Here is a 17,196-nt window from a genome sequence, read left to right as displayed (position 1 = left end):
GAATGCTGTGACCTAAATGCCTATGTTGAAAGAATTATACCACAAGAAGTGAGTTTCAGCAGATTTCTTGTAGCTGCCAAGTGAGAGAGAGCAGAAAATCCTGCTCTTGTTACAGATGTGTTTGATCCCATAAGTGCACAGGTATATTGTGCTCAAGTTTGAGTGAACACTGAATTCCTCACCATAAGTCATGGCCTTCCTGAGGTAGATTGCAAGGGGGAGCTCTGTAGCGTGGCAGCAGCTTTTCCTTTCTGTTCAATTCTTGTTCTGGGGCAGATCGTTGTTCAGTCTGACTATGTGAAGATAAACACATGTTGGGGGATGAGCTAGGGTAGGGCTGAAGTCATGAAAAAATAATGAACCATCAGGTCAGCTCAACAAAATAGAAAGCAGACCCTCTGTGATTACAAGAGCAGTTAGATGCCAGAAGGGACTGGGGACAAGTTAGAGAAACCCACTTAAAGATTATCAGCCAGTTTTTAGAGTTCCCAGTATGTTAAGAGAGCTCACTGGATTGTGGGGGTGTGACTGTTCTTGATCCTATCTGCTCCACTGCAAAGAGGATGGAATAAGATGGCCTGGCAGATGTCAACCAAGACAAAGAAGAAGATGATCTCTCCTCAGAAAGGACACTTGCGGCATCTGGAGCAGTCTCATGGCTGCTATAAGACATTCAGGCCTGTTACGGGTTTAGGTCAAACCAGTCCTATATCAAGGTTGGGAGGAGGCGAGCAGGGTGACTGTCCTGGGTACCAAAGCAAAGGAGCACCAACAGGCACTGCCCAGCTGGAGCAGGGCAGAGGATGGAGCCATGAGTGACTCGTTTGAGGAGGGGGGCACGTGGAGGGGGGCTCCTGCCACTGTGTGCACTCCCTGGCAAGCATGGGGGGCATGTGCCCCTCAGCTCTATATGCAGGGTGAGGGTGGACTGCCACTGCAGACTTTGCCCTGGGCACCAAACTTCCTTGCCATGGCACTGTGTCAAACACAGTGCAAGCCACCACACAGACCCCATGCTTGGTGCTTTTTTCTTAGAAATAACAGGATGAAGAGGAGGTATGATGCCGGACAGAGGTAGTATCACTTAGAGGGAAGCAAAGCACAGAGTACCAGATTATGACATGAGTCTGATGTCCTCATTTGTTGATCAAAAGGACACTGTAGTGAGTGGAGGTACCAGGAGAACTCAGAGTAGAAACGAGAAGCAGCAGCAAAAGTTGTGGGCATGGACATTGGGGGTAAGAGAAAGATGTGTGCAACTAGGGGCATGAACACACTGCCCCAGAAAAATAGTGATGGTGACCCTTTTAAAGCCATCACTGACTGCAGGCAGAAACCGAAGACACAGCCTAGGGTGGTTCTTGGGGAGGGGCTGCACTGATTCCTGAGAAGAAAGGACTTGGCAATGGCCTTGAGCTGCAGTGAGGAACTCTCAGGCTTCGCATTCGGGGAAGTGCCTGACTGAGAACAGTGTCAGCAAAGGCAGAAGCTGCCTGTGGAAGTCAGAGGAGTCTTCAGTCTTGGGGCTGCCCACAGCTGAGCACGTGTGCCATCTCTCAGAAACGATTCACCTATTGCTCATTCAGCGCTGCCATAATGCAAAAGAAGGCAGTTGCTAGAAGGGCCAGAAGAGGTTTCTCCCCACTCAAAGATATTGCATTTTAAACAGACTGCACAAGAGTCATCTGCAGCTGCAGGTGTTAATCAACAACCGGGCTTGCCTCATCTGGTTGACTGTCCAGCATGGGGTGACACAGCCAGGTATTGCCAAACTGCAGTCATTACCAGTGACCTCATGCCAGCTTCTTGAGGCATCAGTGGGGAATGAGTGTCACTTCCTGACAGTGTCTGATAGTCGGGAAGGGAAACTATCTTAGCGGACTTCTTTGCGAAGAGTGTAATGGGCCTGGAAGTTCATGGAGCTGTTACCCTGGACATCCGGCAGCAGGCGAGAGGAGCTGGGTAGAGCTGTCATTTCCACATCCCTGCCATGGAGGAGGTTCTGTGTCCTTTAGTTAAAACACTTCCCTTTGAAAATGCTCAGAGTGAGGCTACAGCCAAGCAGTCTGTTGCCTTGCAAGTGCCTGCTCAGCTTCAGCCTTAACAGCAGAGCTCCGGCTCCTATCACCCACAGGCGACTGGAGCATACTTACAGTCATCCTGAACCTGGAGAATTTCTTCTAAGTCTTCAGACAGCTGGACTTCCTTAGCTTTCCCCCCACCCTTGCTTAGCACTGAAAATAGGTGCAGTGCACCTCCTCGATAAAGCTGCTCTCAGAAGCCACAAACATACTCTCATATACAGCATGGGGCATGTAAGGAAAGCTGTGTTGAGCATGTGCTTCAATGGAGATGGGAACCAGGGCATAAAACAACAGCTATATAGCTGAGAGCTTTATAGAGAGGGTGCATTATACCTCTGTGCAGTAAAGCACTGACTGCCCTTGCCCTCCCAAGTACCATTTAGCCAATTAAAAAAGCTGCTCTTCTGGATTCATTTGTTTTGTAATTGGCCTTGCTTGGTTTGTATTGGTCCTTCAGTGATTGAATGGGGCAAGTACTTTTCCTAAGCTGAACGATTGGTCCTCTCCCTAGGTGGAAATCTGTGGGATGAGGTATTTGCAGAGCTCCAGGTTATTCTTCCCTTCTTTTGTAGTTGATTTACATGTAGGAGATTTCGACCATGGCAAAGCAAGTGAAATGAATAAAGTACAAAGTTCTGTCAGGTACTAGTCAGACACTGTTGATGCTTTAAGCATAATGTCAGCCATGTTACAATGGAAAGAAAAGGTGTTTTACATACAGAAATCTACATACATACAACAGCCCAAGACTTCTAGTTTTGTTGTTGTTGCTTTAACAAAATGACATGACAATGTTTAGAAACTGACCTTGGATTCTCTCTCTTCCAGCAGTGTCTCCAGCTTCTTCTGTGCAGCACGACCCTCATGGTCGTCACTGACAATCAGTATGACATGATTCCAGTTGAAGACTCGCATCATCCCAAACCAGACATTGGACTGGTGAGAGTATGGCGGCACAGTGCGCAAGAAGGACAGATGGATGCTCTGCAAGGAAGAACAAAAGCTAAACATAGACTTTTGCAGCTCATTCTTGCAGGGGTTTCTTACTGACCAATCAGCTCCACATGTACTGGGCAAACTTAGAAATCAAGAACAAGCAAAGCAGGAATTTTTGGCAATTTATAGGCTGTTGACATCAAACCATTAGCAGGCCTCTGTAATTTAGAATTCCCTTTCTTGGTTGAAGAGCAGGTAGTAACCTTGATTTCACACATTTTTGTTTCCTGGAGCCAACCCAACACATGGGGTGAATGGATTTTTGGTCTGTGACTTATTAGCGTATGATCAAGGAAAAGAACTGGTGCAGTTATTCATTGTCAATAACATTCAGTGCAAATTTAGCCTTTTTCTGGTCTTAAATTATTTAAAAATGATTTTGAGTGCACAGTTCTGGGGGAGCAAATAAGAAAGGAGCAGTGATGAGCAATTTTCGATGCATGCACATATACCAGGCTTTTGCTAAAAAGGCAAGCAATATGTTTGGGTGTGTAGGGGTTGGCATAGAAACTAAAGATGAAACTATTTTAATGGCAATGTATTCATCAACAGTACACGTTCACCTGGAACTCAGTGTTTATTGCTGTCAAAAAGGTTAGAAATAAAAAGGGCCCAGAGAAAGCAATGGAAATCAGAGCCATGGAAAAGCATGTTTATGACATTTTGGATGACTGCTTCTTGGAAGAGCTTGCTCTACAGCCCATAAGAGATGAAACAATTCTGAACTCCTGGCTTATATAACTAACCCACACTCCTTGCCTCAGGAAGTAACTATGGCTGAATGATTAAGCAACAGTAATTACATTCAACATCCTCTGGAGAGGGATTGTACCAAAAACTGCAGCTGACGCAAAGGTTGAAAAACAGCTTGTTGAAAGGGCTGTGCAGGAAAATGTAAGGACATTAAAATGCTTATATTCTCATTCTGCATAAGATCTACCCAAGCAAGTCCCAAAAGGCAGGCAAAGCCCTAAACAGGAAAGGGTATAAAACAGGGGAGGAAAGAGCTGAAATGATAAAACTGAGGTTACTTAAGACAGAAATTGGGAATCCATCCCAAATGAACAATATTACCGTTCACATACTTTTCAGCCCCCTGGAATATGGGGGTGACCAGTAAAGTGGCACCATTAGCAGGTGGCAATGAACTATTTAGGTTAGTCAAGATTGGCGAAGACTGTACAGAACTTCTACAGGGCCTAACCCAGATATGGGAACGGGCCACATGATAACAGGTGGAATTCAGTATTGAGGTTGGCAAAGCCATTCATGTTGGGAGGATTCAATGGACATGTTTCAGGGTTGTAAGTTAACTTTAACCAGTCAGAAAAAAGACCCAGGCCTCATAGCAGGCAGCTCATTAACAGCTCTTCTTCTGTACCAGAAGTTATAAATGCAAGCAATATGTTGGGATGACTAGGGACTGGGAGAGAAAATAAAGACAGAAATATTTCAATAGCATTATATCCATCAACCACACAACTTTACTTATCATACAGCATTTGCTTCTAGTTATCCCCTCTTTAAAGTTTAAAAATGAAAGGGGTTCAAAGAGGGCAACAAGTAGAGGCATGGAGACCACTTGCATGAATCAGTGGACTGAATAGAGCTGATCAAAAGCTTTCGAATAACATTTTTTAATACAGAACAAAGCCTTCTTGTGTGATTCAATAATTTTGCAAGAACTGTCCATTTCAAAAATGTTTGTGACATGTTTAAAATAATTTTAGTATTTGTTTTGAGCTTTTATAATTTTTATTTGTTGTTCTTCATTTTTCTGATTTTTCTTTTTTCTCCTTCACTTAACTTTTCCTTTCCTTGCCTTCTTTTTTCCAGTCATTTTAATGGATTTTACAAAATGACTAGGGGGGAAAAAGGGGACAAGGAAAAAGTCTGGATAATGATATTTGCAAAATCATAGGTCCCAGGTGAGATCCCAGAAGACTGAAGACAAGCTGACATGTACTGTTTTTAAGGAGGGTGGGGAATAGGACCAGGGAGATTGCAGACAGGTCCACCTGACTTCAGTACCTGGGAAGTTACTAGAACAAATTATAAAACAGTCATTTTGTAACCACCGGGAGGAGGAGGGGGAAATAACAAGCAGGCAGTGTTAAGAACAAACAGGTTCAAGTCAACTTGTTTTCTTTCTTTGACAGGGTAACTAAGAAAGCAGAAATGAGATAGACAGACTGTACTTTTATTTTAGTAAGGCCTTTGGTCAGTCTCACATGACAGTCTCCTGAGTACACCGGAGAAATGTGGGCTAGATAGACTTACTGTTAGAAACATTTGTAATTGGCTGAATAATCACAAGCAAGGAGACACCACATATGGATCAATATCAGAATGGCTGTAAGTTTCAAATGAGGTTCAACTTTTTCATTAATCATTTGGATACAGAAATAGAGAGCTTTTTCTGATCAAGTTTGCAGACGACAGAAAACTAGAAACTCTTTGGTGGTTAGAAGTAGAATTCAAAAAGGAGCTTGATAAATTAGAGCACTCATGGGCCTGTATCAAGCAGAGGAAGAACCAGTACATATTCAGAATTAAACCTGAATGAACATTTCAGCAAATAACTAACATACGCAAAGCTATCTTACTGGCACGCAATAAGCAAACAGCAGCAAACAAATAGTTTTCAAATACAGCTTAGGTTTCTGTTTATAACTGTCCACAAACTAAAAGATGTTTACACAAAGTCCTGCATTGTTCAGAATAATCATGCACTGCTTTATGCTAATTTATTTCTACTGGAAAGCTTCTCAGCTTGTCTGAGGTGTCATGAGTCATGTGGCACTATTGTGATCTCCAAGGTTCAGGTATGAAGCACAAATACGCATTATGACAGATGTGGGGGAAGAAAACCCCCATGCTTTCCGAAAGAAGCAGCGCATTAGTTCAACCTAGCTCTGTGGTATCAGGTGCTTAAGTGGGGCTTTTTGACACTTTTATCTAAAGCTGATTCAATCAGCTATTGTTACAAATTGAAGACTTGTTTCCTGAAATATTCTGCAGCCTCCATGTAAAACTATCTTTCCTATGAACCTTTTTGCCACCCAAAAGGTCTGCAGTAATGAAAGCACTTGACAGATCCATGTCAACCATTCTCTGGGCATGTCTATAGGTATATTAACATGCTATAGTTAATGCGCATTAAACCTAGTACCTCCACTGTGAGGTACTAGGAAAATGTGCATTAGTTTGTTTTAATGTGCATTAACTGAAGAGTACAGGGTGTCTGTAGACCTACTGGGAGGCTGCTCTGATGTGCTGTAATTACAGTGTGCCAGAGCAGACTCAATCAAGTCTACTGGAGCATGCTAATTAGTGTGCTCCAGCCAGCCTCAGCGTCTTGTATATCAGCATCCCCATGCTTCAAAATGGCAGCAAGGGCACTTTAACTAAAGCTCGCTCAATGAGCTTTAGTTAAAGTGCCCCCACTGCCATTTTGAAGTTCAGGGATACTGATACATGATGAGACACTGAGGGGCTTTAATTAGAGCAGCATCTCAGAGATACTCTAATGATATACTGCGCCCCCCCCGAACACATGTAAAATCACCCACAGTTTTTAAGTAATGCTTAATGAGGATAGCTTATTTTAATGCACATTAAAATGGCACTGGGTGTTATAATAGCCTGCAAAGCAGCCTCCACCTTGTTTTGGCAAGCTGCTGGTTACTATTTATGCTATATAGGAAAGTGCCGGTCAAAGCAGGATATAGCTCCCAACATGAGGAACTATTAAGTTCTTGGTCACCATGGAGAGTTTATAATAGAGAAAGAAATTATCCCAGAGCAAAGAGTCTGTCCTCTGCCTAGCTTTCACCTCCTAACACAGGGAGCATCCTCATTCCACTTAGTACTGCCCAGAAGCAGAGCCCCATGCACAAAGAGCTATATGTTAAAATGGCAGTCTAAGTTCAGAGCAAATAAATACTGATCAGTTCCAACTCCAATCAGTTTGGTTTTTTTATGTGTTTCAGGAAGTAAGCAGGATTCAGCCCACATATAACTAATTCTTCTGACCATCAGATTAAAATCTTTCCTAAAGCCTAGCTATCTGACCACCCAGCTGACTGCCATACTGAGATTCAGGCATAAAAAAATTAGATTTTCAGAGGTCCTGAGCTCTCTCAGACCTCACAGACACTGCTGGAAACTCAGCCCCTTTGCAAATCAGATCACTTTTATTTAGTCCAGGGCACAGAGCATAAACACGGATTTAGGTACTCACTGGATAACTCAGATGTGAATTCCTTGGGCACAGTGATTTTTTTCAGATCAGGTTCCTAATCTTTAATGTCTTCTTATTAGATACTCACAAACATGGGGTGTGCCTGTTTGCTCTGGCAGCAGATAGACTTTTTTTGTCTGCTTCAGCCAACAGATTATCCGTTCTCTGTTGCACACTGCAGAGCTTAAATCCTGTACCTGCCAGTCGGTATCATGAACATCTCGGCATTCTGAAGGCCTTTGATTTTATTGAGCTAAACAGCTGCTGCCCTCTGGTTATTTGGAAATCCTGACTGACCTGAGATAAAGGCAGTTTCCTTGCCAGAGGAATCCCCCAAGTAGCAAATGTTTTTCCTTATTATTATATTACAGAAATAATGTCTTGATGGAGTTACAAAGTGAAGTACTCTGTTGTTATGAAATGCCAGAATCAATGTAATCCCATGCATTTGGCCCCCCATGTGCACATCTATTATAATACATTCTTTAATTACATGATTGCATATTATTCATCCACAAGACCCCTATCTCATTCAGTGCACAGGGCAGATGGGGCTCATTGAATAGGTATTTAATCAATCATCTTTTTATCTCACTATTTAGTGTCCCCATGCAGTATTTAATGCACATCACCCAAACCCTGCACACTTGAAAGCAGCAGAAGCCAATCTTTTTGGAAGGCTGCCACAAATTAGTCCCATACCCTCCTTGAGTGCCACTCCCATCTCCATCCCCTGCCCTATCTGCTGCTGTGCTGCCTGTCCCCTCCCTGCTCTGCTGTGTGCCACACATGCCACAAGCTGGCCGCCTCTGTTCTACAAAATGATTTCTTTGCTCATAAGCTTTTCTCTGGTGCTCTCAGACCCCTGGCATGAGGTGTGGTGGGCTTAATGTCCCTTTTTACAGGTGAGGAACTGAGGCACAGAGATTAAAGCCAAAATTGTCAAAAGTGCCCACTCATTTGCGGGTAGGAGGACCAATTTGAGAAGACCTTGGACCTGATTTCTTCCAGATTATGTAGCACTTTAAATTAGGGCTGTGCAGAGCTTCAGTCCCTGATTCGATTTGGTGGAGATTTGGCCCGATTCAGTGGCCTAATCTCCAAATCCAAATCGAATCACAGGACCCTTTAACCTCTCCAAATCAAATCAAAACCCTCTGATTCGATTTGGAGAGATTCAGAAATTTGGACATAGACACAGTTTTAAATGTTTTTTCCATGTACCTCTAGGTAGCAGGGGCTCATGAGTGCTGTGATGCTGAGGTGCATGGAGCCCCACCGCACCCCCCCGCCCTTGGCAACTGGTGCCTCCTGGGTCTGGGGGGCACCTGGGGTCTCCCCACAGCCAACTGCTGAGCTGGGTGTGTGTGGGGAGTGTGGGCCCCCAGGGGAGGCAGAAGTGAACCAGAAGTACTTCCAGTCCACTGTTGGGTTTGCCACCGAGCACGTGGAGGGCCCCTCATGCTCCCGTGGGACACTCCATCTGCCTCAGCATTGCAAGCTTTCACAAGCCCCGCTGGTACTTCGAGGTATGTAGGAAAAACATTTAAAGCTGTATCTATGTCCAAATTGTGGTTCTCCAAATCAGCATTGAATCTTCAGATCTGGATTCAGCTGAATCGAATCAGGGACAGTGATCTGAATCAACAAATCAAATCACTGTCCCTGATCTGGGCTGAATCCATATCCAAATTGAATAGGGCCTGCTTCACACACCCCTACTATAAATCACTTTAAATGTTCAGATCAGAGCTTCCATTGACCTCAGCTGCAACTGAGCAAGTGGTCACTGCCAAAGACGTGCCAAGTGTCTTGGATTGGGTTCACATAAAATGAAGAACACAGCAGCTGCCTCTACACATGCAGATAAAGGGGAAGTGGGATCTAATGCACGAGCCTTATAGCTGCAGCAGGTGTGATTGTGGGATTGCACGTTAGATCCCATGGCGCCTTGTTGCAGATACAAGGGGAGCTCAATCCTGCGCTCCCCCTGCCTGCACTGGCAAGAAGCAAGCTCTTGTGGCTGGGAGCCCCCTCAGCTGAGGGGCTCCCAACCATGGGGGCACCCTACACACTCCTGCAGCTGGGAAATGTGGCTGCTGTGATCTCCCAGCCCCAGGGTTGAGTGAAACCCCTGGGGCTGGGACATCACACTTACTGGGGTTTCACAGCCTTGTAGGAGGGGAATGAAACATCCAAAGGCTGGGAGAGCCTGGCAACCACAATCTCTCAGCCCTGGGGGTTTCATGCACCCCTGGGACTGGGAGATTGCTGCCATGCCCTGCAGATGATCCAGCTGGGTCCCAGCACCAGGAGGCGCACTGCCCAGACCTTGTGTCCATAGCTGCAGGACTCTGGGTCCCAGCAGCCATGGGATGCTGCTGGGACCCAAAGTCAGCAGCTGCTGGGGTTGAGAGCCCCTTCAGTTGCAGGACTCCCATGGCCCCTTCAGTTGCAGGATCATGCTCAACTGCTCTGCTCTGTAAGGCTGGAGCATGTGTAGTCTGGTTATACAGCAGAGCTGTGAGGGGCTGAAGCATGCTCCGTGAAGAGGGAATCTTTGGCTTTCGCTGCCCAACTCTGTCAATTCTTCACCAGGCATGTGTGACCTGAGATTTTTCAGAAGCTCATAAGTAAATTCCCTTGGAAACAGCAGAAGATACATCCCTGACATCTTGGCAACACAGAGCTATCATTTTGTTCCAAATTACAGCTTCCCCATGAAATTGTTAAAACGGGTGAAATGGCTCATTTTCCCTTGATCTTACCATCAAAAACAGCCGATCTCTTTCTTTTTGCTGAGATGTTCAGAAAAATTTAGGTTGAAGCAGACTCCTGGCACAGAAAACTTCTTCTCACATGGTAGGAATTTGGCAAGGTTACAAGCAACTGAAAACAGGGTCTTATAATGGAAAATACCAATTATACCTAACTACAGACATCACTGTCTACACAGCCTATAAGAAACAACATTAACAACAGTGAGTGATAACTCTGTTGAGAAGAAACTGGAATGATATATACTTGGGTACCCCTCTATTCCTGGCACCCGTTCTACTGAAAAATGCCTTTCTGACTGGCAACACCTGTCATATCCCATGTAGGTTGTCTCTGAGGCTGGAAGGGATGCCTGCAACAACTCAGCAGTGGCACCCAACACTTTTCCTAACACCTGAGCAAACTGCCTTCTGAAGTCCAAGTAGTTTCTAATGTTCAAGATCCACCATCATCACCCTGTCTCTCTTGTTCTCCCAGCAACACTTGACGGGTGGCACTTTTGGCTCTACTGAAATCTCCCCAGTGCTCCCACCACAAGCTAGTCAACCGTACTGCACAATCAGCATTCATTATCTGTAACCACAATAACATCAGACAAGTTTGCTGACCATTCTCCCCTATGCAGAGATGCCCACATCTGCTGATACTTTAAAATCAGTGCTACAGATCCTACTCAACACCTGGACTAAACATTATTCAGTGCTCGGGAGAACTAAGCACGATGTTTGTCCATAGAACCAGCAGAAGACGTGCAGTGACAATACAAACTTCTCCCCACTTCTGGTAGGCAGGGCATACCTCTTTTCCAGATGCCCACCTTTGGGGCATGTCAATAGTCAGGCCTAGTAAGCCCTACCCTTGTCTTTTCTAGAGGCTGATGGCAGATGGCAAGGTGGAAACTGTGAGAGCGGAAGTTTATGAAGGAACCTGGCCTGTTGGAACTGGATTGAGCCTATCCAGCCCTTTTTATTGATCCTGGAGCAGTGCATCAAAAAGACTAATGAGCCCTAAGCAAAGTTCTAGTTATACTGAGCTGTTGTCTGATTTAATCTGAATCACTGCTCTTCCCCTCATGAAGCTTGGCTTCATTTGGCATGTTGCAGAAGTGACTAATTTTGCACTGAACATTTGCATCAGTGAACATTCCCATTCTACATGTGAAAGCCATCACTGTGTGAAACAGGCATACATTCAAGCTTTGGAATAGGGCAGCTCTAACTCCATGAACTCATGGACCTCAGCAAAATTATCCACAATTGTGTGTCCAACTTTGGGTTTGCAATGAAACAAGAAAATCGCAGCCGTCTCTGGAAGAATTCTAGGGTACTCTTTCAGCCCTTAGTGAGCAAATACATTTTCAGAAGACGTTTTGCAAGATCAGCTATGAGTTGAGACACATCTCAAAAAAGAACCACCTGCAGCACCATCCCCTTGCAGTAACAGAAGTGTGATATGAACCCGGTGGTGACGCCCACCCAAAGTTTGTGCAAAACCCCCTAAAGTTCTCAAAATATATTAGGCTTAAGTGGAGAGTATCCCTGCCTGGCACTCTGCATATGGGGAGTCTCACTTTCAAGTGCCTTTTAATTTTCTTAGGGATTATGGACATTGGTTGGGGCACCTGGAACATGTGTTGGGAGATGGACAGACTGGATGATATTTAATACATAAGGATACTTTAAAAATAATTTCTAACATCTCTGCTGCTAATGATGACACACCAGCCCACGGAATGAACTCAAAGAGTTCTTTCTAAGAGATACTCAGTAATATAGTCCTTGTCCATCTCTGCAGTTCTGCCAGTATCCAGAGCCCACTCAGGAGGACCCCAGCTGTCCTTTGTCACCAATTCAGGAGTTAGTTCATTCATTCAATTTAACCAAAGAGCTTTGAGTCCAGCAGCTTTACAGAGAAATTGCAGAAATGATCCAGCAATATGTAGGTCAACCCTGTAAGCTGTTGCAAAACAAGGAATCTAGAGAGAGCAAGAGTAAGAGAGAACAACAGAGTCATCATATCAAACTGGAAAAGAAAGAAAGAATGAAAGAAAGAAAGAAATTCTGGAGAAAGTAATGCAGATATCATTAGCCACTCCTGGTGAACGCTCTTCATTTATAGCACATGTATGAGGTACTGTAATAGGAAACATGCATCAGTTACCTTATCAGAATATATAGACATGCGTGTTGTCAGACCAATGACAGGAATCCTGTAGAAGCCAGCTGTGTATGATACAGGTGTTGGTGTTAGGTGATCATTTGGAGCAGGTGGGTGACTAACTAATATTGCATAGACCTGTAGAACACAGGATACATGATACAAACATTATTTCACAGGAGCAAATTGTCACAAACTGTGAATTTCCTTTTCTTTTTTGCAACATTAAAAAGCCAAGTTCTAATGTGATAACAGCAATCAAACAAAAGAAAGCACAATCACACTACAAAAGCGACACGTCACACGTCATGATGCGGTTCAATGCATGGAGGAAGGTGTGCATGAAAAGACTGCTTCTAGCCCTGGGCTGAAGCCTATGAGGAAGAAATGGTTCTGTTTGGATTCCATCCTGATGGAAATGTGCTGTCTGGCTGCTTGCAACAGAAGCTAATAACTCTCCTGGCTTACAGATTAAAGGGAAACATCTCCCTTACAGTCACACTATGTAATGCAATTTATTTAACCACACATTTAATACTCTACTGTAATTCCCCTCTGAGGACTATTACAAGCAAAGTGGTCAGCTGGGATTCTTAGTGAGAGCAAGAGCTCTGAGCGCACGTCAGAGCTACAGAACAAATCAGCCATCTGTCCGCTGAGCATGCACAAAGATCAAAGAGCCAGGGAGAAGCACAAGTGGGGTGGGTGGGTGGGTGGGGATGAGGGGGAGCACACAGGAGAATCCTCAGCACTCAGGCAAAGGCATGAAGAAGCCAGGGAAAGAATACATCTCAGTAGCAGTTTTCATTCCTCTTAGCAAAGCAGGGTGATTGTAACTGCCAATAAAACCACATAACTTTATACAAAATTGCTTTCACAGCCCCATAAATGTGCCAGACACTTGACAAGCACAAGACCAGCTCCCCAGCTGGTGTAAATCAGTGCAACTCCATTAGCATCAGTGGAGCAAAACCAATTTGCATGACTGGAGAATCTGGCCCATTGATCAAGACACCTTCTCTGTCCTAGGGGAGGAACACCACAGAAACACAAGCAATGAGCCAGGGAGGAGCAACTCCAAGGCGGAGGCAGGAAGGATGCCTGGAGGCAGTGGGGTTTGTGACAAGACTGGAGGAGGGTGAGAGCACTCCCAGGGAAGAAAACAGTTTTTCCAGTCCAGGGATGTACCCAGGGAGAAGGGGAATAGCTGAGAAGGGATGAAAGAGGGTGGAGAAGGAAAACAAGAGGATGACCAGGGTGCAGGACCCAATGGAAGAGGAGAGGAGTGGGGAGGGAGATGTATGATCTTGCTAGCAAGAATTATGTACTTGGTCTGAATGCAGGAAAAGCCAGGAATCCAGTACGGCTAGGGCAAGGGATTGCTGGGTGGAATGAAGGGAGATGATTGTAGCATTGATGCTTTTACTGGACTGAAAGGTGAAAGAGAGGAGGCCAGAGAATGGTGTTGCGAAAGTCAGAGTGGTGCAAGCAGAGGAAAGGGAACGCCCAGCAACACTGCAGGCAGAGGAAAGAACGTGCCTAGCATTGGTGCAGGCAGCAGGAGGAAGGCGGGGGGCAGAGCCCGGCAGAGCTAATATCGCTAAATGTATGCAACGTGCCAAGATATAAAATACGCAGGCAACACTATAGCCCAGTGTATGGGCCACCAGCCCAACAGTGCACAGTGACATGATTTCTGGAACCTGAGAATACCGGTGTGCCACGCCGAATCACTCCCATCTATGACAAGCCGACTACGAAGCGACACGAACAATGGCTAAAATGCGTCACTCAGCAGTGTCGCTGAATGCAGGCAGGGCTGTGAATGCATGGAACAAACCTGGCAGATATTCACAATTCGGAAAACCTCCATTGTTTCAAATTTGCACCAGTTTACCACGTTCCATACTCAGAGGACCAGGAGAAGAGCTAGCCACCGCTTCAGTCACACTTCTAACCTCAAAACAGAGCTTCAATGAGGCATAAGCCCCTTGGGGGGCCTCTGCACAAGCCTGTAATTGCCAAGTAACCCACATGGTCAGGCCAGCAGTGATGCAGTGGTCTAAAAATGCGCACGTGCACGCGCGTGTGTGTAGCATCTCTGCTGGACACGGGTACTACATCACAATGAATACCTTCCATTTTCCTATGGGTGTTCTGATCTCAGGGTGACAGACAGAGGGACAGGAAGGCACTCACAGCCTGTTCCCTAGCAAAATGGCTCATATTCACTCCAGACAAGGGATTTATCCCCGGGGGCTTTCAGGCCCCTACTCCTCCCCAGACAACCATGCTGCAACACTGCTGTGAGGCAAGGGGAGGCCTGACCAGCACTGCCTGACCATCAGCACTGCCCTCTGAACCCAGACCAGGAGGTCACCCCAGCACCACCACCTTGTGTCCCTCCTTCACTGGCTGCCCCCGCGCCCGCCCCACCTGCCTGTGTGCACACCTGCATGGATGGGCGTGTGTGTGTCTGGGCAGGACCTGGATGAAGGTGTGGGTGGGGGCCGGGGACTGCTGGAGGAGACATGCCTGGCAGGGGGGGAGTGCTCGGACCTTCTCCGCAGCAGCTGGATCCTATCGGCTCCCACCCCTAGCAGCCCCCGGGCGGGATGGGGGGCACGAAGCCTCTCCCCGCCCCGTCCCGGTGTGGCCAGGGGCAGGGGTGCCTGGCGCGGGCTGCAGTGGCAGGGGCGGGGGCGCGGGGGCACGCGTGGCTGCCGCCGAGCCCGCCACGGCGCGGGTGTGACCGCGGGGCGGGGGGCGCCTCCCGGGGCCGCCGCGGGCTGGGCAAGAGGCGCCGGCGACGCCCGTGCTGCGCGGCGCGGGGCTCTGCACGCGCGTGTGCCTGTGGGGTGCGCGTGCCGGGGGCGCGTGTGCGCGCGCGTGCAGGGAGCGTGCGTGTGTGCGCGCGTGCCCGGCCCCGCGGCTCTTATGTAAAAGGCTGCAGTGCAGCGGCGCGGCGCGGGGTCCCCGGGGCGAGAAGGCCGGGGCCGCCCGCCGCCCGCCCGCTGCGCCCCGACGCCCGCGCGGCCGGCCCACCCGCGCCCGGGGCAGCCGGGGCAGGCGAGGGCGGGATGGGAGCGGATGCGATGGCGCGGTGCATGGAGATGCGGCGAGCGGCCCCGGGGACACGCCGCCCGGGCCGGCCCTGGCCGGGGGAGGCCGCGGCCCGGTACCTGGCTGGAGATGAGGTCCTCGCAGACGGACAGCGCCATCTGGATGGCGTTGGGCTTGTGCGTGACCGAGGTGGCGTTGAGGTGGATCTTGAAGGTGCCCTGGCGCTTGTTGGCCTGGTTCACCGCCTCGCGGAAGATCTGCTCGTGCTTCTTGGTGCTCAGCACCGCGCCGATGTTGACGATCTTGGGGTCGCAGCCGGCGCGGGCGAAGGAGGACGAGAAGAGCAGGGCGAGCAGCAGGAGCCGCATGGTGCTGGCCCGGGGGCGCGCGGCGGCCCGCCCCGTCCCTGCCCGCTCAGGCGCCCCGCGGGCGGCGGCGGCAGGCGGCGCGGGGCCCCGCCGGCCCCATGGGGCGGGCGCCGGGGCGCGGGGCCGGGCGCTGTTCGCGGTGCTGAAGCGCCGTCCGTGCCGCAGCCCGCGGGAGACGCCAGCGCCGGCGCCCGCCCGCGTGTGGTCGCGGCTGCGCCGGCCGCCCGCCGCAAACCCCGCAAACCCCGCAAACCCCGCCCCGCGCCGGCGCCCCCCGCCCCGCCCCGCCCCGCCCGCCCGCCGCACGGTGCAGCCCCCGAGCCCCGCCAGGCGCGAGCCTGAGACCGCAGCCCCAGCCCGACCCGAGGGCTCCTCCTCTCTCGGCACGAGGCTGCGGGGCTCGGGGCGGCTCGCGAGGGCTGGCGCTGCCCTTCGCCCCGGCGCGGGGGCCAAGACCGGGCCTCAGGGGGAAGGGGACTCCGCTGGGGGGCAGGCCGAGTCCGGGAGCGGCCGTCTGCATAGAGACGTGGCCACGGACGTGCGAGGGCCCACTGCGGCGCCGGCTTGAAAGCCAGACGCCCTCCCTCCATCTTCGCAAGCACAGCACTGAGCCCGGGGCCAGGCTGGGGCTTCCAGCTGGCTGGCGGGAGCATCTCTCAGGCCGGCCCGGGATACAGGCCATTCGCCTGCCGACGGGGAGGTTCCGTGGGCTGCCGCAGCACCCTGCCCCGGGCAGCGGCCGCGCCGGCTCGCGCTGAGTTCATGCACAGCTGTCGGCAGCTCTTCAAGGGCAGGTCAAGGGTGGAAGGGAATGGATTTTCCTCCCTGGCAGAGGCATATCCAGTTACCAGATACTCGGATGCCGGGGCAAACAAGGACCTTGCTCCCCAGCGCTGTCAACATGGAAACCTCTCTACACCCATGCATCTTTTAAAAAGACGGTGAGCTCAGGAAACCAAGCACTGTTCATCTAAATCCAAGGGATAAATGCCATCGGCCTTCCCACTGTATCCCAGCCAGAAAAAAGAGCAGTATAAGCACTGGGGAGAAAAAATGTCTGGGGATGTTTTTACGTCAGCCATTTCTAGCACATTGCCCCAGCCCACCACTGCGCTCCTTCACAGCGAATGAGTGGAAGCAGATATTTTCCCCACCATTGCAAATTTCCCCGTTGACGTCTTTAAAGTGCAAGTTGCTATGGAAACCATTTTGTCTGTGTCCCATGTTCTCACCATGTACTCGGTAGGAAATGCTGAAGCAAAATGGCCTTTCTGTAAGCATGCAGGGTAGAGGGGGAGAGACGCCTTGCTGCAAGGAGCCTCTCCAGGTAAGACCCCGCTCTCCACAGCGGTCTCTGAGGTGTGTTTGCCCAGCGGAGAGAACAGATGAAGCCCATCGCAGTTATGAGAATAATAGCAAGGAAATGAAAATAGGCTCTGCCCAGTTCAACCCCTACATTGCTTTGTGTGGAAATATGTAGAAATTCCAGCTGCTCTCTGATCAAAGC

The 17,196-nt window shown here is 48.8% G+C and overlaps 1 protein-coding gene across 17 annotated transcripts in view; it reads right to left on the bottom strand.

The window, feature by feature from the left end:
- Window positions 1-15,716, bottom strand: part of GRIN1 (glutamate ionotropic receptor NMDA type subunit 1) — a 62,622-nt gene extending 46,906 nt beyond the window's left edge. For all 17 annotated transcript variants that reach the window (XR_016438492.1, XM_090022059.1, XM_090022061.1 and 14 more), the window contains exons 1-3: window positions 15,441-15,716; window positions 12,262-12,396; window positions 2,892-3,068 (exon numbers count right to left, since the gene is read on the bottom strand). Coding sequence is in view for 16 of the 17 variants with exons in the window: in XM_090022059.1 (XP_089878185.1) it covers window positions 2,892-3,068; window positions 12,262-12,396; window positions 15,441-15,689 (561 nt within the window). In the remaining variant the exon portion in view is untranslated. The remainder of the gene's footprint in view (window positions 1-2,891; window positions 3,069-12,261; window positions 12,397-15,440) is intronic.
- Window positions 15,717-17,196: the final 1,480 nt, after the last annotated feature.

The sequence above is a fragment of the Crocodylus siamensis genome, chromosome 11 (assembly GCF_052110815.1).
Source record: "Crocodylus siamensis isolate JL-2025a chromosome 11, ASM5211081v1, whole genome shotgun sequence".
NCBI lineage: Eukaryota > Metazoa > Chordata > Crocodylia > Crocodylidae > Crocodylus > Crocodylus siamensis.
Note: the sequence above shows the minus strand (reverse complement) of the source record. Positions and strands in the feature narration are given on the sequence as shown.